This window comes from Cariama cristata, unplaced genomic scaffold (genome assembly GCF_000690535.1).
Source record: "Cariama cristata isolate BGI_N322 unplaced genomic scaffold, ASM69053v1 scaffold20954, whole genome shotgun sequence".
Taxonomy (NCBI): domain Eukaryota; kingdom Metazoa; phylum Chordata; class Aves; order Cariamiformes; family Cariamidae; genus Cariama; species Cariama cristata.
This window is the reverse complement of record NW_009611565.1, coordinates 27,764-49,901: the sequence shown is the minus strand read 5'-3', so window position 1 is coordinate 49,901 and position 22,138 is coordinate 27,764. Positions and strand designations below refer to the sequence as shown.

Here is a 22,138-nt window from a genome sequence, read left to right as displayed (position 1 = left end):
ATAATAATAATAAAAAAATACAATCTGTATTGTTCCCTGCTCTTTTTGAATCCAATCCTGCAAACTCTTACTAGCCAGCTTAAGAAAGAATCCTGGTTCTACAGAAGTTGATGGCCTTCGGCAGTGCCAGGATCCCACCCTGCACAGCGCTTACTATAAAGAGAGGTTAAAGCACCCCCAATGGACCGCTCATAGTGAGCGCTGTGCTAGCAGTGAGTATCTGCAGCTTCACATCTTTTTGTGGATTCATGGTTCAGTTTACATTATGTTATCAAAACAACGTCATTTTCTAATGTTCTAATTTTTTTTTTTAAAAAAGTGTCTCTTCCTATCAAAGACCATGCTGTTAATTTGTAATTCTGTGGATGCTGTCTTGGAAAGCTTTTAGGAATGAGCTAGTCTTGTCCTCCTTCTTGCTCCTCCCCCTGGGAAAAATGGAAAAAGAATTGTGATTATTATCTACAATTATACATAATATACTTACACTATATACTGTTTTTACTTGTGAAACAGGCATGTGAAGAGGAAAGGTGACACCTGATGCTGCATCTTTCATTCTTGTATGGGGAGCTAGGAAATTACAACAATCTCTCAGCTTCTTAATCGATCAAAATGATATAGAATCAGTGAGTTAGTTACCAATCTCATGTGAGAAATCCTACAGTGCCATTTTCACAGTGTTAGACTCCAGAGTCAGATCTCACTTTGACAACTTTATTCTAATCTGAAACACCGTTTGACCAAAGCACATAATCTGTTTTCAGATAGAAATATATATAAGAAAATAAATCAAGAAACACAGTGATTAACAATACCAACCTTTGTCAAAAAGTCTTTTTTTTTTAAAAAAAAAAACCAAAAATGTAACTCTTTTCTTCGAACTCTGTTTTCTTAAGGGCTATTTTTTCCCCTCCTAACTTTTAACGTAACTGCGAATAAAATTTGATGCATGTTAAAATGTTTAAATATATGTTTTGCTTTTACCTTGTGTCCTCCTGGTTGGTTGTACTTTCCTTACAGGTGCTTCTAGAAAACAGAATGTTGCAGTCAGAAGTTTTTTCTAAGAGTTTTGAATTAAAACTCATTAGAAATGTTGGAAACCCATTGCTGACTTGCAGTTTGTTCTTTAAGGTTTTCAGCAAATTAAGAATTTTGTCCTATTAGCATGTTGACTCGATCACCTGAAACATGAATGCTTATAATACAATTCATACATTTCTGTCATGTTCAGTCATCCATTAAATCTTACCAACATTTCAAAAGTATTTTAAGACTTCAACAGTATGAATTAATGCATTATTCACACTGATCCCTTACAGATGGTTACACGATGTAGGCAGGTCCCAGGACTTTTTGCCCGTGCTCTTCATTCAGCAAACACCATCTGACACTTTCAGCAATGTATCAGCTCAGATTAATGTACAGCCCAGGACTCAGTATCAGCTTTTGGCAGAGGATGTCCAGGTCTGCTGTATAGATATTACTTCAGGAATTATTTATAAGCAATACGCTTGAAACCCAATCATCACAAGATGTTGGTCACATTTCCAACTGTGTTTAGGACTTGATATGTAACTGCATTGTGAGTCTACAGTATGATCCCACCTTTAGAGTTTAGTTAATTTTCTCAGACACTTCTGTTTTACACAGTAGAGTAAAGCAAGGGCTATTGAATAGGTACCACCTTCATTAGCAGATACATCTGTTTTCCAAAATACCAACTCAGTGAAACTATGGACGCTGGACATTTTTTCCTCTCTCTTATCAAACCTTGAGACATTTTTTAAACCAGATGTCTCCTCATTGGGAGGAAAAGCATTTCACAAGCATAAGAGATAATTCTTCTGTTACCATCAGAGAAACGCTACTGAGGTATTTTTCCTTCTTTACGACCATAAAGTATTTGCATCTTTGCTTAATCAGCTGCAGTCAGTTGTCCTTTCATCCTGAGGTATAGGGTATATAAACGCATAGCCCTGAGATACAGTCTTCACCTCATTACAGCTGAGGCTAAACACTGGGTATCTGCACCAACCCAACAGAAAATTTCAAGCTCTGCAGCCCTGACAAGGACAGAACATGGTCTATCTAAAGTATGCTTTCTGTACTTACATGCTGTCCATAAAATTATGCTTTCAGATGAGCCTTATGGTCAAAGATTACACCTGTCTGTCATTTTCAGGCAATAGTTGTCTTCCCTTCATGCCTTGTACTACTCAACATTGAAGTTATAAAAACACTATGGTACACCTTCAGTATTTAGCATAGACTTAAAAATTTAAAAAGTAGAAACACATTTATTTAACTTCAGTCTCCACAAGCCATAGTATTTTTTCCTATGAATTTAGTTCAAAGGCTGACAGAATAACTTGTTCTACATTATTAGAATTAAAATTGGAAAAGGACGTATAAACAAATACAAAAGAAACCCTAAACAAGCTTCTACTTAACGTCGAATGAAGATCATTAAAAAAAAGATTGTTAAACTTGAAGAAGAAATTCCTGGTATAAAGTCAGGCTGAATTGTATTTGGCTCCTTTAAGAAATTCATTTTGGACCTCAACACTGCTCAGCTTTTTCAAAGCCAAGAGCATCCCTCATTTAACAACAGGATAAAGGTAGAGAAATTCCAAGAGCCTGTGAGATATTTACTCAACCCCAGAGGTTATATTCCCTCCACGCTCCTCCCTGCCCCCTTCACCAAATGGAGAACCCCTCACATCAACAGGTCACATTAACACCGACAAGAAATAACTCAAGTTAAAAACAACTCACGTGGTCTTCTTCTGGATGTGCTGCTTAGAGAAAAGGCAATTCTTACGGTGCATGTTCCTTCAAATGTTTTACCTAAGCTCTGTGGTTAGTCATTTCCTCTTGTCTGCTATGCTTGCCAAATCTTTTAGTTACTTTTAGCCACAAGATAAGCCTCAACATTTTTCTCTGCAATGTCAGTGAAAGAATTCTTTTCCAAATCAATTATGAAATGCTTCCTGCTAAAATACTGACTTCAGATCTAAGTAATTTTTGTGAACAGATACTATAAAACCCCACCTGGAATGATCACTTCAGACAAAGCAGGTCTTAGTGATACTGGATTTTTAGATAAACTAACCTTCCAGATGGACTTTCTTGATTTCTCTCTCGATAATCTGTGGCTCTCCCTCAATTACTTTAGTAACCTTGGTGTACTCAGTTCCAGCTACGACAAGCATCAAAAACAAATGAGTTAAATCTGGCATAGTGTTTTCCCATATGTAAGGAGCCTTCAATGTAAACAATGTCGTTTGGGGGGTGTAGGTGTATGCAGGCCACCATGTTGTTCATGCTGTAAGGCCCTGCTGATTTTCTTGGCACTGCCACAGGTGATTTCTTCTCTAGGGCTGACAGTGATTCATTGTGATCTTGGCTTGAAGTTTTGTTTCAGCAAAGACCGCCAATTGTAATAAGTAGGGCTGGATATTTTATGAGTAGTATTACAGCCCATGTGAAATAATTCTTTTACTTTAGACAGTGGTAACACATTTGTTTGTGACTTGACTCTGATTTAAATGCTTAGGAAATTTTCGGTAAAATGGAAGTAATTTGAGGTAGACAAGAGGGCCAAAAAGTATTATCACCATTATCAGCAACAGTCACAAAGCAACATGTATCTGCTTTTATTGGCTACACATATGGCAGCCAAGGGTAGCTGACTAGATAAATCATGGAAAAGATAGAGAAAAATCACATTAAAACAAGAGACGAATCTGTCTATTTGGTCCATTCTGTAAAGCAGGATGCTTATGCAAACTAACATATAATAGCAAGGAAATATAGCAAGAATTCAAGAGACGATATTGTCATTTCCGAATTTACTACAGAGAAATTATTTATCTCTTTTCCATACACCTATAGAATCATTGTAAGAGGTATCTCTACAGATTATGTCTATTTAATTCTATACCTCCTAAACTGAAGACGATTACAATTATAATTGTAATTGTTAGATTCTGGCATCAGACCTACCACCAAAATTTTGAACAGTTCTACAAATAAACTTTGACCCTGCTCTTTATTGCCTGGTTGATACCAATAGAATATAGTTCAGTATATGGAAGGATTTTCTTGCTATAAAATTTTATTAATTTTCAACTTTCCTTTTAAATATTTAACACTGAAATAGGCACCTCCAGAGACCAACTCTTTTCACATAGCTGAGACTCTTAAAACAGGATAAGATGAAAAACCCTCTGGAGGTTCCTGTTTCTTTCCAATTATTATAGGCAAATCCTGTCTTAGATCTGTAAATCTAAGACCTAGATGTTTAAAACAGAATGAAGAAATACAGTCAATAGCATTCACAGCCATATCTTGGCTTTTCTCTAAGATTAGCCATATTATCAACTAGCATGGTTTTGTTTGGTGGAAAGCTGTTCAATTGTGCAGCCATCACTAAATTTTTTACTGAACTGAACTTTAAGTCACATTCACTGAACAGTGTTTTTGAAGGACTAAAAGATTTAGTTCAGTGAACACACAGGTGGCTGTGAGCTACTTCAGTAGTATTCAAGTTTGTCTTAGTAAAAAGCAAACATAAAATTGATTCAGTTAATTTATGTCAAGAGAAACATCCATACATATTTTTGATCTTCTGACTCAGGTTTACAGTAACATTTACTAAAAACACAACACTTGAATTCTCTTTTTTTATTTCCCCATTGCTATTATAGATAGTTTTTCTAATCTACATTAAGCGGAGAACATTCCAAATTCATACATAAAGATTAATTTCATAAGCACAAATTCTTTTACCAGTTTTCTGCAGCTACTGGTTATATATTGCCAAAACTGTTAGAATTAAGAGAGCAAGAAGGAAAGAAAACCATTCCTTGGAATGCTATATTTGAAGAGAATTAAAGTTAAAGCATTAAAATCCATCACCTGTAAGCATTGAAAGAAGGATGCTAAACATGCCTCTAATCATTAACTTGAGGGCAATGAATATTCATTTCTGAAGAACTGATAAGTAAGATGAATTTGGCCTGTCACAATACTTTCTGCTTCATAAGTGTTTTTCGCAGATTTAAATTTGCTGAAAAAAAAGAGTTCCCAGCTAGTGGAATAAATCTTCATTGCTCCCCTGAGTTTTAATTAGATAACTTTTTAAAGACTGAAAAAACCCAAATTTTTTTTCATGATCAATATCATTAAAAAATTGATTAATCAAACTTTGGTACTTATTTCTGTTTCACAGACATCTGGCACTTCATATATGGCATTCTATTTTTTCTCCCATAAAAATTACACTTCTGCTAGGTCAGTCTTTAAAATGTTGAGATCAATATATCTGAGAGGGGTTTCAGTTATCATAACCTGTTGCAAAAAGGTTAGTTATAATACACCGAATTACCTCCCTGCAGAAGTCTTTTGATTTCTTCATCTTCAAGTAAATGACCATCACCTTCAATAAATTTGGTCACCTTGGTAACCTCTGATAGGATACAGGTTATAGCAAAAAATTGATTTACAGAAAACATTTGACAATCTTATACTGCATATTACTGAATTAATCCTGTCATAGCATTTTGCTGAATTAGAAAATTCATCTGTTATGATATTAAATTCCACATAAATACTGAAAACACCATGTTTTATGACAAACATAGCATACTATATTTTAGACCCAGGCGGCCTCAACTCGAGCTGAATGACATGTGAAGATCAGAGACTCAAACCTGAACGTTAGCTTTGGACATTTCTCGAGTTCTGAGGTTTAATCTCTGGGTATGATTTTTCAATATGAGCACCTTTCTGTGAAAATCCATTCAGTAATCACTTAATTAATGCAGTTTTTAATTATTTTTTTTTTTTTAAAGGAAGGAAAGAAAACAAGGATACTAACCTTCTTCAAGCAATTTCTTTAACTTTTCTTCATTGTCTGTACCACCTGCAGTAATTCTGGTATATTTTATTTCAGGACCTGGAAAAAAGATGTGTAAGACAATGACTTCATTCAAATATAACAGGATTGCCTATTATGTTTTGCTATTCAACACTTAGGATAGTTCCATGGTTAACATGCTTTAATCTACATTTTATCATCATTTTATCTTTCACTGTCCCAAATCAAACTGAAAGAGGGTTACAAATAGTACTTAGAGAGATTCAGGAAAGTACTTAGACATATTTAATATAGTAAATATCTGCTCACAGTCTTAAAGTTATACACAGTTTTAAACACTTTGTTCTATTAGGTCATAGATCACATATCTCCTAAGTGAAAGAAGAGTGTGGATCCGCTGTTGTAAATAGATGTTGTTGCTTTCATTACTGATGTGAATCATTTGAGAGCTTAACATTTGTCATTCTTTATCAGTTTCTACTACAGAGGGAAGAGAAGGAAACATCAGGTCTGAAAACTGGCATTTTACACTATATTGACCGTTTTATGTGGAATATTAGTAAAAATTGAATGCAGTTTGGACATTAGGACAGAACTTGAGATTTGTTATGTTTGTATGTAATGGGGAACTTTACTTCGTATGAATAGCTTAGCATAATTTACCTTGAATAATTCTTTCTTCTGTTACTTTTTTCTCTGTCACTTCCACAGGTCGCCCATCAATGATTTTGGTGTATGTTTTAATAATTGGTTCTACAGGATTTTTAAATTGGAGACATTAATCAAGCGATGAACAGTGTCACAAGTGCTGGTTTTGAGATGCTGAAACTTACTGAAGCACACAAGGAAATACCATAGCATATTTTATGAAAACAAAAATGTTCAGAGGACACCAGGAGCAAAGTTTCCTCCAAATTTAGGATGGCCACATGCTGTTCTTCCTTTAAAAGCACTCTAGATGTGAACTTCTGAAAGCCTCTAGCAAAGCAGAAGGCCAAGTTTAACTCTCTGATAGAATTGCCTTTCTATCACAGAATCACATACTGCATTTTTGATTGCAGGACAACAGCCAGGAAACAATTCTTAATTGAGACAGATGTTATGTCAACATGCACAGCATTTCCAACACTGTCTTGATTGTAGCTATGGGACACAACTAGGCAAAAAGAACCTGATTTTTTGAAATGCATGAGAAGTGAGAATGAAACGATGTAATTAAATTACAACACTTCCAGAAGATCTTGTTAAAAGACAGAACAGTTGTCTAACATATCACATGAATCACTTACATAAAGTAGAAACTGACTGGGATTAGGGAATGTTTCAAAATTTAACTAATACAAATTGAGTTGCTGAAAGCATACCAACCTCCATGAATCACTTTAGTTATTGTCTCCCCTTCCCTGACTATTTTGAACTCAGGTTCCCCTTCAATTAATTTAGTGAGCTGTGTGATAGATGGGTCTGTGACACAGGAAAAAAACAGCACGTTACAAATAGTCATAAAAATATTTCTGGTATTCCACGGGGCTGAGATGAAGTTAGCATTATCCCCCCTACTCTAAATAAACCAGATGACTGTAATCGAGGACTTTTTAAAACTGAGAAGTCTTTTACAGCAACGCTGTACAATCTTGCAGCTCCTCCCACGCTACCTCAAATTTAGATCCTATTGCACACATATATTTTTTTCAACTTTTGTATATCTGGTATTTTTAACATTTGTTGACTAGTCTCAGGCAAAAACCAGATCCTCAGCAGCTGAAAGGAAGTCTTCCTCTATAGATATTAGTAAGAATCCTACCCTGCGGCATTGCTGGAATCTTACAGCTCTTGCACCGTTAATGACCAGCTGTGTGAAAGCTTAAAAAAGAACTAGAGAGAGAAATGTTTGTCAAGCTATTTCCTACTAACTGCATAGACATCTAAGGGGAACTAGGTGTTTTAATCAGAATTCCCTTATGTTGTGGGGGTTTTTTTATTTGTTGTTTTTTTAATTATTATTATTTGTTTTGTTTTAATTTGTTGTTTTGGGAGTTTTTTATTTGGCTTTTTATTTTTTAAGTTACCAAGACTTGGCCAGTGGTCACCCAGATTAAAGAAACAAAAAAAAAAACAAAACTTTAGAGATCAACTGGAATGGCTGTAAGGATATTTGTCAGCACTAATGGCTATCATTCTTCGAGTTGCATGGGAGAGGTCATCTTGATTTCAATGGCCAAAAAACCCTCTTAATCTTGTGCAATCCCTATAGACCACACTGATCCAAATGTATCTCTGTCTGACAGGCTGGAGCAAATGTTAAATAAATTAAGAACACATCACTGGTGCAGGCAATTAATAGGAATAACATGGTTCTGCTGTAACAAATATTATAACAACATCTTCTACTTAAGAAGTTGCTGTAACACACAATTCTGTTATTCTGTGTTCCAAGTTAAAAACTTAACAGAGTCCATCTCTCTCACTTTCCTTTAAAATCCATTAAAAATCTTTCTTTATATGAATTTAAGTAGAAATCAATACTGCATAGATTTTTTTGTTTTAAAAATTACTGATCAGGATTTAACGATAGCTTCTTAAATTGTGTGTCTGCTAATTGTTGAAAACAGTACAATCCGGGCTAATAGGTGTCCTTCAATAGTAACAAATCCAAGTATACGTTTTTGTTTGCTTTTGCAGCAGAAGATGATTGTATAAGTGAGAGTTTAGAGATAAATAATTCATTTATTTACTACAGATGAGATGATATGATAGGATCATAATGATGCCGAGTTATTATAGAGCTCTGTTCATCTACGCTGAGTTTTAAATAGCTGACCAACCCATTGCTCTTTCTTTGATTTTTCTAACAATTTTGGCTGAAAAACATTCATATATATTTTAAGGAAGCAATCTTACAAGATTCATTCACTTGTTTCTGTTTTAAATTTAGAGGCATTTTTGCATGTTGAGAATCCATTAAATACCAATATACATTAATACAAGTGATGAATATTAATGAAAATATGTTAAAGGTATATTTAGGATTGTTTATAAACCCTTTTATTTTTTTTTAGATTTCTAAATTACTGTACCTTCCAATGTGATTGATACAGCAGATGTACGCAAAACAAAAGGTAAAGCCATAGTTTGCTATGCTGCCTAGCCTAAGATCAATCCTTTGAACATTTAGTCCACAAAGATTCAGGCTTGGATCAAATTTAACTCTTCAGTTCTCTTTAACTTGCCTATGTATGGACAATGGAAGCACAACTCAAGCAGAAAACATTGAGACAGGAAAGGGTAGACATCACCCTCTAAACTTGGTTGTGGTCATTTTTCTTTTTTTACTGAACTGTCCTTTCCATCACGATCTGCTAGAATTTCCTGACATATGTTGCAAAAATTAACATTCAACTTTGCCAGCTTTTTTCTACAGATGATTGTGGGCTTGTGTGGTTTTGACAGGAGCTGCCGCTCACTACTGTTACTATTAGCAAACTCAGAAGGGCCAGAATTGGTTTTATTGTGTCTATTTCTGAATCATCAGCAGAAAGGCTGTATTGGCCAGAGATCACTCCCCGGAGTGTGTCCCAAAGTAGAAACACTGTACTGGCAATGGAAAGGAGTAATTCTTCAATACTCATTAACTTACAAAGTTATTTTTTTCTCTCTGGTGGATAACACACAGTTGAGTATTTGACTATAGAACTCAGACATTTCATTTTTTTTCTTCAAAAGAGGGTTTTGTTTCAGTCAACTTTCAACTTCTAAATATCATGTAAATCACCTAAACTATACACCCTCTTTCTGGGTTTAACATAGAAGAACAGGTACCTTGAGAGAGTGATTCACCTTCATCATAGGAAGATTTCTAAAATATCTTGGATGAATTGCCATATGGAATCATCTATCCATTTATATTGCTCTGTGGATCTGATTTAATGATGGAGACTAGGCAACAAATATCAGCGTATATGCTAGATGGTGTCTAATGCTAAATCAGATGAAGCACAGACAAGCTGCTGTAAAAGCAAGCTCATGTCACTTCTGCTGGGAGGAAGTCCCCCCAGAAACAATGATTAAACAGTCTGGATAAAATTTTTGCAAGACATTTTTAACTGCTTTTCTCCCCAGTTGAGCTCAAACAGATTCCCTCTAAGCATTTTTATTTCAATGGGAAACTGAAGCTCATTAGTAGTGCACCTGGTCTAGTGAAACCAATGGGTGTTTCAGTTAAGTTACTAATCACAAATGATTTTGACACTCCCAGCCCCACTTTTTGTTTTCTTCAGTTCAGTTCACTAATGTTTAAGCCATGCTTTTGCCTCGAGAAGTTGAAGAAAGTTTTGCTAACCACCCTTTCCAGGCATCTGACAGATATTGGTATTTAGAACTGGTTGAAAACTATAGAAAAATGAACTGATTTCTTTTTTCTTCAAAGTATAAGAAACATATCTCGTTCATTTTTTTTTAAATAACTGCTTTAACTAAAAAAAAAAAAGGGGGGGGAATGTTTTTATTGAAAGTACAGCAATATTTGGGGCACTTAAAAGATTATTTAAAAATATTTTTAAAATGCCCACAGGAAAAAGGGAAAACCCATTTGAGGAGAATAACTGTGGGGAATCTTTTTGTACAAAACATTTCAGCCAGTTCTAATTGCAATATATGTATCTTTGCCTTTCCAGCAAAGTGCTGAACATCCTGGAGTTGTTAGGTACAAAATGCATCCTGTTAAAGAAATATGTACTATATATATCCTGTATACGTATATGAACATATACAGAAATATATATACTGAAGGCCTCATTTACCTTCCTTTCTGATGATGGGCTGGACGTTGCTTTCAATTATGTTAATTTCTGAAAGTATAGAAAATGGAATATAAAGCACATTCCATTCTTATGGGTTCTTCATGGTAACGATCAGTTAGATTTGGTCTGGTCATAAAGATGTGGATAAAATCACAGACGTTAATAGATGGAAAAGTAACTCAAAAGGTTCTAGAGTATGGATCTTGGTTCTAGATACTAAATAGCGGTGTATACAAGTCACCTGCAGACGGAGTCAGCTGGCAGCTGTTTGCCTTTGTTTGTGCCTTATGAAAACCACTTGTCATGAAACCCATGACAATGTAAGGTACTTCATAATGGCTCATACAACTTCTTGCATAAAGGTTTGCACAATTCCCTGACTTATCTTAAATTTGAACATTGCCCTTTTCATTAGGGAGTTCTGACATTCAGAACTATTCTTCCACTTCATAGAACATCATGGAAAGCATGACTGTGGTGCCCTGGGAGATCAAGTTCTCCCTCTACACCTAAGACAGACTCAAATATTCATTGAACTTCGTTTATATATAAATAGATCGTTATTTGACTTGTATTCTTTCACTCGTGGAGAAGCATTCACTAGTAAAGAAGCCTTCAGTGGCAGAGGTCCTAGCCTTCCTGTTCCTGCATTCAACTAAATCAACAGTTAGAATTTTCTTGATGTCTGAAACTGACCTGACTTGCTTCAGTTTACAGGTATTTCTTCTCGTGCTACTCACTGGCGGTGGGAGATAGAACAGAGTCATAAAATATCTCAAGTTGGAAGGGACCCATAAGCATCATCAAGTTCAACTCCTTTCTCCTCACAAGACTACCTAAAAATAAACTATATGACTAAAAGCGTCATCTAGATGTTCCTTAAACTCTGACAGGCTTGGTGCCGTGACCACTGCCCTGGGGAGCCTGTTCCAGTGACCGATCACGCTCTCAGTGAAGAACCGTTTCCTAATGTCCCATCTGAACTTCCCCTGACGCAATCTCATTCCATCTCCTCGTGTCCTGTCGCTAGTCACCAGAGAGAGGAGATCAGCACCTCCCCCTCCGCTGCCCTCCATGTGGAAGTCATAGACTGCCATGAGGTCACCCCTCAGCCTTCTCTTCTCCAGGCTGAACAAATCAAGTGACCTCCACTGCTCTTCATAAGTCCTGCCGTCGAGACCTTTCTCCATCTTGGTTGCCCTCCTCTGGACACACTCCAAGGGTTTGATGTCCTTCTTCTATTGAGGTGCCCAAACTGCACACAGCGCTGGAGGTGGGGCTGCAACAGTGCAGTGAGGGGGGACAGTCACCTCCCTCCACCGGCCAGCGATGCTGGGCTTGATGCACCCCAGGACTTGGTTGGCCTTTTGGGCTCCCAGGGCACGCTGGTGACTCATATTCAACTTGCCATCAAGACAGATTATTCCATTTTTTGTTCCAAGAGTCTTTTAACTTCAGAGTACCCATTCTCAATTTTCAAAAGCCTAATGTGATGGTCTTCATTTCTACTGAGAAATGTGGGTAGAATCCTATAGAAATTTAATCATCTGCCTAAATTCATTTTCCCTCACAAGCGAAAGCTTCTGCAGAATCTTTGTCTTCTATCAGTTTGCTTCAACAGGTTCTACTTCATATGCAGAAAGTAAATGCAAACCCTGATAAGGGCTGCAAGAGAGCAAAAATGTTCCTTTTTTACATTTACTCCCTAATGAGAAAATGCCCAGAACAACTGCCTCCCATGCCAGCCTCATATTTGCACGTATGGGAAACAGGTGGAGCAGGTACAGTCTGTCCCTTTGGAAGCATTTATGAAAAAGAAAGCGTCTCAGTACAGAGTTTGGTCAATGCGATGTCTTGGAAAGTCAGTACAGCACAATGCTATGTCTTTCAGAGAGAGGCAGTATAACTCTGCTAATGCACTAAGCACTGAATCTTGGCTAAAAACTGAAAAACAATCTTTCTCATACGTATCTTGCCTACCCCAAAGAATTTGAACAGCTTACTTCAGGGTTACTTTCCTGTCACACATCAGGAAAGGGAAAAAAATACATACAGTAGCACAACAGCCAGAAACATTCTACTTTGAGTCTTTCTCTTCCTGTGCTTCGTTGGCAGATCTTACTTTCCCAGAAATTGCTTTCTTTTTGATTGAGAAAAGAATCTATAATTCAAGACTGGAATTGGCAACATTTAAAAAGCAATCTCAAACCCATCTGGAAGTATTTAAAATGAACTTACTGTAAAACGTCAGTGGAATCTCTTTGAAGGTACTGTCACGAACAAACTATAAATACAGAAAAGTAATTTTAAAATTTAAAAGAAAGAGCATTTGCCTTCTAGTTTCCTAATGAGTGTGGGTAAGATTCACTGCTTCATTGATCTAAAAGTTAGGCTACACTATTTGCTTAGGTCTTCTCATTCATTGTTGAGGAAGAATGTAATCTCAAAAGGATAGCTGAGATAGATAAGGATGCTTATTTTTCTCCACACGGTATTGAGGCTGGCAGTTTTAACGACATAGCAATTTAGCCACTCAATATTTCTTTCAAAGAGGGATTGCCTCAAGGATTTAGAAGTAATTTAATTTGCTGCAGTGATAAGGTGTACCTGAACCAAAGAGCAGATTTAAGCCAGTTCACACTGGAGTTATCCAAATGCAAATATTCTACAATTATTTGGTGTTGAAAAACATATATTCTAACTATTGAGTGCAGTGTATCATTCATGATTATATTTAGGTAACTGGGAGCTATTTATTCTGTTGCCTGCCGAAGAAACAGAGGGAGCAGAGAATCACTTACTAATTATAATGTACAAGGTTTCATAGATCCTGCCAAAAAGACAAGGTGATCATTATTCAAAGAGTACCTTAATTTGAATGTACTTAATCAGCTTCTTCAGGATTGTGAGCAACTCATCATTTCCAACAGGCAGATCTGACAAAAGAAATATGCATGTAAGAGTAAACATACATCTGTGTTGTGTGTACTTGTACATAAGCATCCTTCCATATTAGTGGAAAAGATAGCCTATGGCAACTTGTCTTCCATATACTTGACTTTCACAGAATTTCAAAGAGTTGCCATGGTTTCAAGCAAGGTGTTTCCACAAAATGAGCAGTCAGGCAAAGTTTCTGTTTCTTATTCCACATAGGAATTGTCTCTTTAAAGGAATTAACTTTTTTTAATTATTGCACCTACGTAACATGCAAACAGATTCAGAAGAGTGTGTATAAATTCCTTGAACTAACACTCACCTGCAGGATATAGGAGTTTATCGATAACATGAATGACACCATTGGTTGCCATGAGATCAGATTCTCTTGATTTCAGTTCATTAACCAGAAGAGTATCATTCACCTGGTAAAGGATGAAAAGAGAACACAAGTTATCAGGGACATTAAAAAACAACCCCGAACCCTAATACAACATTCAGAGAAATGCATCCCATTCTGTAATGTTGATAGACATGAAATGTCAAATCCTTGTTACAAGGCTGTATCAGGGAGACTTCTTTTTCAACACTTAACTGTTTTCAAGTAGAGTTTCCCTCCTTGGATGGTTTTAAAAATGTTTGTCACACCAGGCTCAAAGCCACTTCCAATGAAAACTCCTTGTATCAAGTGGTAAAGAAGAATATTCCTGAGAGCATTTTTGTCTCCTATTTAAAAAGAAAAGTAGGTAAGTATGAAAAGTAAATGGTAATGGATATATCTTTCTGGAAATTCTAAGGATTCACACAGGCTTGAGCCAAAATTAAGCATAGTATAAGTGAAACTACTATGAACACATACAATGTAAATCTGCTAAAATGATGATAAAGGGAAGAAACCAACCATATGACAAAACTATACTCAGAACACAATCATAAAGATACTATAAGAACTCCTATACGAAAGAAAATTGGTCAGCTTTTTCCTATTTTTCTGTATTATTTTCTTTTATTTGCTTGCACATCTAATCAGATTTTTTTTTTTTTTTGCTTTTCTTGAATATACTCCACAAATCATTTGCAAGTGCAATAATTTCAGCACCACTAAGCAGTTGGCAATATAAAATTTCACCAACCCACTAGATAAACTCCAGCCTTAACACTGTTGCAGTTAAAGGGAACCATAGCTATCAATTAATATAATTATTCTCTTGTGGCAACATGCTTCTGAGATGACTGGGGATAACTCACAACTGTTTCTATACACACTTTTCCCATCTGGGGTAGGAGAAAGTTGTTATTTACTTCAGGCAGAAAAGAAGGAGTAATTTGAAGTGCTGGTTTTGTGTGCTCTGACAGAGAAGAGATGCAGCTTGGAGAAGCTGGAAAGGGGGAAAACAACTCTATTCTAGGGATGATTTCTATATTTCAAAGTTTGACATTCCTATTTGGGAAAAAAGAAAAATAGCCAACATTTTCAAGACTGTCTTAAAAATGAAATGGATTCTGGAGCCCAAGTTAGTGTCCCGACAGGGTTCTCTGGTGCTTTGGGTCCATGGAGGTTCAGAGTCACAGGATGGGCTGTAGGAACACACACAACCTCCCAAGGAGACAGGATATCAAGCAGACAAGTTTTAAAACACATCTGCTTGCCATTACGTGGAATACTGACCATTCTGTTACAAGTTTTATATTAGCATTACATGCTGATATTGATTGTAATTAGGAGTTTTAGCCTTGATGAAGCTGCAATGGAAATACTGTCTGTTTATAAATTTTTTCTGGTCTATCTTTCAATGAACATTTTCCTTTTTCTGGTGGGTGTGTTTTTTTTTTTTTTGCTTTGATGACTGATATTACTGCAATTCACTTTACTGCTGAAATGCAATTAAATGCTCTTTTTATTCCTACTAAAATTAGCATAGAGATTTTTGTTACTGGACCATTGAAAGGTAGCGTCAAGTAACATACAGAGCCTAAATGTGGCCATTCAAAAGTTGTTTTCACAAACTATCAGATTACCTTTGTTCAATGCCACAATAGTTACTGGTTAAAATAATCTTTGAATCTTTCTTACAGATAAACACAGTATTTATTTATATTCCTTAAAATGTACATATTTTAAGGTTTTATTTTTATAGAGAAAGCAGCATAATGTCTTTTAAAAAAGCCAAGATAAAATTCCAGAAAGTAATCTGACACAAAAAATGGACATTGTGCTACAAAAAAAATGATGAGCATAAATTAAAATCTCATCTGCCAAGGAAAGTAAGTAGAAACTGAGTCACAGTGATAGTAAAAGATAGTACAGAAAGCCCTTTGAAAAGCAGAATGGCAAATATAATTGTATTCTTAATTGTAGAAATAACCCAAAATGGCATGAGCCTTGGGTAGAACATCAAGTCGTGAATTAAAGACAAAAATAATAGACCTGATAAACCCAGTCTTCATTAATAAAATAACTATATAGTCCAATAAAACCAGAACAATTACATTTATTCCGTTACTTCTGTTCACAGCCTTGAGATAAGCTTCATTTCATTTTATAGCTATCTAATGTTAGTCATTTAGGCTGTCTGTTAACTTACTGTTAGTCACTAGAGACACAACACACTAGAAGGTAATTTAGACCATTACCATAACTTTAAATGGCTGAAGAGATAATTCAAATTCACAGTGCCTCATTAGTGAGTTAAAAGCTGTATAGAGTTCAGGTTGCTGCTTATCAATGCTCTGAGCTGAACTCTTTGAAGTCATTAAGGATTCATGGGATTTGGCTTCATGTCTTTGAACTTTGGTCTGAAAAGTGCAGCAACAGAAAATGTGACTGATCTTCTGGATGTGGGATTCAAGGTAAACACTCCTCCTGCACTTGTGTACAGGCTAAATTCACCCTACTCTCAAATAAACTAAAAATACTTATAGTGCTGTGGCCACAGTCTAACCCTCTAGTGGGAAATTCTGCAGGACATTTGAAGTATTTGCTGTGCATTTCTTCTCTTACAAAAATAAAGCATGACGTTGAAGAAACTACTTTTAAATCTTGTGAAAAATCTATGTAATTCCAGAGTTTAAAAGTGTAAGATGGAAAGAAATTATATAAATTAGCATTTAGCAATATATATTCAATATTTAACTTGTAGACCACAGTTGATATCAGCGATCACTGGGTGGAGGCAGAGAAGAGAAAGGAAAGGAAAGGTAGGAAAGTCAATACTATGTATCTTTTAATGTAATAGTCACAACTAGAAAAGAAGTGTGATAGAAAAGGCTTTTCAGTTTAAAAAATCTATAGCAAGGTTGAATGATGAAAAGTTGAGGCTAGTTAAATGAATGTAGACTTTACCTTGAAAGGTAGTTACATCTTAGAATAAAATATCAAGGATTGAAATTTAAATTTAAATTCAGGTTGGACACTTTTTTTACAAAAATATGTTTTCTCTGTACCCCAAGAAGGAATTAATTTAGGCAAGTCCTATGACCTGCTCTATGCAAAAGATAAACTGTTTTGTCTGACCTCTTTTGTGTAAGAAATGCACTAGCCACCTTTTCCATTGATTTTACCTCTGCTTCTGTTTTTATTTTTCTTATGTTACTTACTTATCAGTATATCCTTATCGTCATCAGTCAAACCTTTAAAGGCATCATTAGTTGGAACAAACAGAGTCCATTCTCCAGGCCGTGACAGAACATCATCTAAATCTGCAGCTTTCAGCAGGCTGAGGAAAACGCTGTTTACAACAAACAGACAAACCACAAATATATTCTGTTAAAGTGCAGTAACTACACTTGGGTCCAGGCACTTAGTTGCCTCAGTTTTTCTGATAGTGCATCAATCTTCACTCTCACTATTTCCCAGACATAAAGACAGTGGAGGAGGAAAGTGAGGAAAAAAGGACAGTCTTAAGAGTAGCAGACTGAGGAAAAAGGATTTGAGGGAAAAAAAAAAAATAATAAAAAAAAATTGGCATCCTGGATCAGAGCAGAATTCATCAAATAAAAACCCCACAAATGAAAGAGATGAAGGGAGGATCCCAAGGGTAGTTGGTCTCTCTAGGAGTATTGAGACACTTGCACAAAGGGGACAGAAATATGTACTAGAAGGGTACGCAATCATGCTGCTGCCATATGGAATTGTACAACTTGTTAATTAAACTTCTAGACTCCACTGCATTTATAGCTCAGGATGTACCATCCAACCCCTTTTGTCCACTTCCTCTTCTCATTTTGCTGTCTTACTGGCACCTATGTGCTGTAAACAACCATTCTAGCATAAAGTCTCAGGGTTCTTTCAGCACACAGCTGGAGGAGAATATTTTTTTTTTTTCTTCCCCACTCCTACAACCCCATTTATTTGTTTTTTTTTGAGGAGGCAATAACCCTTTCCCTGCCCTCTCTACCTCCCAAAACCCAACAACCCACAGTCCACAACTGTTTCTCAGACCAGCAGTGCTGTATCACAAGTGGTGTTCCTCAGGGCTCAATGTTGGGGCCAGTTCTGTTTAACATCTTCATTGATGATTTGGACGAGGGGATCGAGTGCACCCTCAGTCAGTTTGCAGACGACACCAAGCTGGGTGGGAGTGTAGATCTGCTGGAGGGTAGGAAGGCTCTGCAGAGGGGTCTGGGCAGGCTGGATCGATGGGCCGAGGCCAACTGTGTGAGATTCAACAAGACCAAGTGCCGGGTCCTGCACTTCGGTCACAACACTGACCGGCAGAAAAAGACCTGGGGGTGTTGGTCAACAGCCAGTTGAACATGAGCCAGTAGTGTGCCCAGGTGGCCAAGAAGGTCGATGGCATCCTGGCCTGTATCAGAAATAGCGTGGCCAGCAGGACTAGAGAAGTGATCATCCCTTTGTACTCTGCACCGATGAGGCCACACCTAGAGTACTGAGTTCAGTTTTGGGCCCCTCACTACAAGAAGGACATTGAGCTGCTGGAGCGAGTCCAGAGAAGAGCAACAAAGCTGGTGGAGGGCCTGGAGAAAAAGTCTTATGAGGAGCGGCTGAGGGAACTGGGGTTGTTTAGTCTGAAGAAAAGGAGGCTGAGGGGAGATCTTATCACCCTCTACAATGACCTGAAAGGATGTTGTAGCGAGGTGGGGGTTGGTCTCTTCTCCCCAGTAACTAGCGATAGAACAAGAGGAAACAGTCTCAAGTTGCACCAGGGGAGGTTCAGGTTGGTTATTAGGAAGAACTTCTTCACTGTTAGAGTCGTTAGGCATTGGAATGGGCTCCCCAGGGAAGTGGTGGAGTCACCATCCCTGGAGGTGTTCAAAAAACATTTAGACGTGGCGCTTCAAGACATGGTTTAGTGGGTTTAGCGGGCAAGGTGGCATTTGGTATATGGTTGGACTTGGTGATCTTTGAGGTCTCTTCCAACCATAAAGATTGTATGATGCTATGTACAGTTACCCTTTGCAGGAAAATCTCAGTACTGTCAAAACTAGCTACTCACCTAAAACGCTTATCATTTCTCAGCATTTCATGCAGTGTATTTTCTGCTGGATTGATGATCTGTCTGAAGATGTGAATAAAGCCATTCCTCCCTTCTTTACTTCCTCTGACCATGCATGAATTTTCAATACATACAGCCTGATTAAAAAAGAAATAAGTGTAGTTATTCGCACAACGATACATACATATTTGATAAAATGAGATGGATGCATACTTCCCAACAGGCTCCTAAATTTAAAAATAATATTCATATGTATTTCCTGCAGTCAAGTTGTGTGTTCTTGCCAGGAAATCTGGTGTTGCTTGAGAAAGCAAAAGTAGTAAAATCTGGAGTAAATAATATGGCGTAAATAATTCCAAAGTTGATTTTTTGTTTCCTTTGAGAATGTTCTTATTTAGTTCTAAAAACTAGCTTGAAAAACTTATGATTAATAGAGTGCCAAATCTGGAATCTGTTTCATTTTCCCAAAGAGTCTTCCATGCAAAGTTCCCATTGATAAAGATCAGATTTTCATTTTTTCCTAGCTTAAAAGCTTAAAAGATTTTTGCTAGATAGTCAGAATGGTAAATGTTGGAGGTTTCATTCAGCTTTGTCTTTTATGCTTTCATGATTCTTCACTTTCATAGTTGGGATATATATTGCTGGAAAGACCCGTTCACTTACTGTGCGATATACAAAGACTCTAAGCAGTTTTCCTCCAATTGTCTCCAGCTCTTGTCCATTGTACAGTTCATTGAGCCCAACTTTCACCTTTATAATGTGATTCTGCAGGATCGTCTTAAGAAGGCGTTGATCCATCCTTAAGGTATCATCTACAAAGCCATATGAATATTAATATATACCAATATATATAGTGAATTTTCATTCAAATAAGGTTAACTGTGGACGCTACATTAAAAGACCATGGAAATACTGAATCTTTCTTTGAAATGCTTGAGTTAAGGCTTGGACAGATACATCTACAGAGAAAATGAATTGTTAAGTAGTTTCTGCAAATTGTCGTTCCTTAAATTCAGTCAAGAACTTTTGGCATAGCCCTGATTAAGTACTATAAATAATACAGCTGATGATTTATATGCCAGCCTGCTCCATCTTCTGAATAACTACTGAATTTCTTATTACAATGTTTCCTTTCTGCATGTGCATCTTAACATCTTTCCAAATTTGCTTCTGTGGTGGTGAGTTAACTCTCGAATTCTTGGGGGAAGGGAAGGATGCCCATGCGGTCACTTCTGCAAATACACAAATACCTCTTTTATAGTATATTTGTATCAGTTTCTCTCTGCTTTAATGTACTGGAAAATACCAACCTTCTTAAATAATTTTTTTTGAGAATAAATAAGTTGTGAATCTAATGCAAATAATGCAAATATTAAGGGAAGCAGTAGTTCATTAATATCTTTCCCACAATCTGTCTCTGTATATTTTGTATCTTATTTTGGTGATACTATTTCAATTAACAAATGATACCACTAAAAACAAGCTGTGCAACCTGGTGGTTAGGCTTGTTTTGTCTTTCTGCACGGTAAGTACTTTGAAAGGATGAAGTATCTTTATTTCTCTATGGCTCTCTTTCCTTGGGACTTAGAACAAGTACTGGGGCTTATTTGGAAAACTATTAGGGTAGTATATATTCTTGTTTATTTGGCATTCAGAGGATAATCTTTTAAGGCTACCAACCTGAGAAAGCACCATTCAGAGGTGCCAGGAGAGTGTACTGGCCTTCTGGTCTTAGAGAAGATGCCAGGCCTAGCTGTGCCACCAGATCTGTGAAAGTAGTCTGCTGGGCACCCCCAAGCTCAATGACTTGCTTGGCTGCAAACAAAAGAATAAGAAATAGGTATTTTAACACACAATTTATTCCTTTTCCTGATTTGGATTCTCCATGCTTATCCATAACAACATATCTGAGGGAATCTAGGTAAGATTGTTGAAAACATTTTCAGTGTAAGTTTTTCATAAAAATCACTGACCCGAATCAGGAATTAACACTTCATCAATGAGGTGGATAACGCCATTGCTTGTCACAATATCTTTGCGTTTCACCATCTTCACTCCATTCACAGTCAGACTTTCACCATCACAACCAACTTCAACTGTGTTTCCTTCCAAGGTTTCAAAGACAGCTCCACCTGTGATGGCTTCAGAGCACTGGAGAGTATTTAAAATATGGAACTTCACGAGGGCTGTGGTGAAAAAAGCAGGAAGTTCATGCATAGGTGTTTGGACACATATACTCATGTATATATACAATTCACATATAGGTGTGAGATAAATTATATATCTACGCTATTTTTGATAGTTACTAGCTTATCTAGCATACTTACTTATTTACACTTATAGATTCTTTCCAAAGTTATTTATAGAAGAATTAATACTATAGCCCACTAAACAATATCTATGGTCAAAAATCTTTGGCATCCCTTATATTGTGACAACTATACTGGTTATGCTGCAATCTGCATGTAACAGAGTATATAACTCAGTGACTACAGATCATATGCTCCAAATGGACCTCTGAGTACAAAACTCTATAGGCTATGCAGTCAGCCCCAGATTTATATTTTGTTATACCTTACTATATAAGTGAGATTCAGTGTACTATCCTCTGTGGGTACCAAAAGAATCAGTCAAAAATTCCTGAAGTAAACTGAAAAATAAAATAAAAAACCCACAACAAAAACATCGTATTTCAGGATTCCATTTTTAGTTGTTGTCTCACTTTAAAATTAGCCCAGATCCCTCTTTTCACCATTCTCCATTGAGACACTGCACAGTGACTTAGTCAGGCTATGATGAAATGATGGGGAACTTGTTTAGTGCAGTGGAGCTCATAAATGAGAATAAAAATGTAGCCTTCCATTTCTTAGCGTTCCATTACATTACTGTTCACATAACAGACAGATTCGGTTATTGTTTAGTTTTATTATAGCTCTGAGAAGAATAAGTGTGCTGATTGTTACAATTTGTCAGAATATATAGTATAAATTCAGTTCAACTTGCAAGGCAGAACTCGCTTTTTACAAGAAGATGTCCTCTTTGTATGAAAAAGCTGTTCATGAGAAAAC

The 22,138-nt window shown here is 36.6% G+C and overlaps 1 protein-coding gene across 3 annotated transcripts in view; it reads right to left on the bottom strand.

Moving 5' to 3' along the window:
- Positions 1-317: 317 nt before the first annotated feature.
- POSTN (periostin, osteoblast specific factor) overlaps positions 318-22,138 on the bottom strand; it is a 36,711-nt gene continuing 14,890 nt past the window's right edge. The window contains exons 8-23 of one of the 3 annotated variants that reach the window (XM_009698312.1): positions 21,044-21,256; positions 20,751-20,885; positions 19,734-19,882; positions 19,071-19,207; positions 17,212-17,342; positions 14,210-14,340; positions 13,937-14,039; positions 13,549-13,616; positions 12,919-12,964; positions 7,250-7,345; positions 6,545-6,634; positions 5,882-5,959; positions 5,390-5,470; positions 3,113-3,199; positions 985-1,026; positions 318-425 (exon numbers count right to left, since the gene is read on the bottom strand). In XM_009698312.1, the coding sequence (XP_009696614.1) occupies positions 385-425; positions 985-1,026; positions 3,113-3,199; positions 5,390-5,470; positions 5,882-5,959; positions 6,545-6,634; positions 7,250-7,345; positions 12,919-12,964; positions 13,549-13,616; positions 13,937-14,039; positions 14,210-14,340; positions 17,212-17,342; positions 19,071-19,207; positions 19,734-19,882; positions 20,751-20,885; positions 21,044-21,256 (1,628 nt within the window). In that variant the 3' untranslated portion in view covers positions 318-384. The remainder of the gene's footprint in view (positions 426-984; positions 1,027-3,112; positions 3,200-5,389; positions 5,471-5,881; positions 5,960-6,544; positions 6,635-7,249; positions 7,346-12,918; positions 12,965-13,548; positions 13,617-13,936; positions 14,040-14,209; positions 14,341-17,211; positions 17,343-19,070; positions 19,208-19,733; positions 19,883-20,750; positions 20,886-21,043; positions 21,257-22,138) is intronic. The other 2 variants (XM_009698313.1, XM_009698314.1) reach the window with 2 other exon arrangements.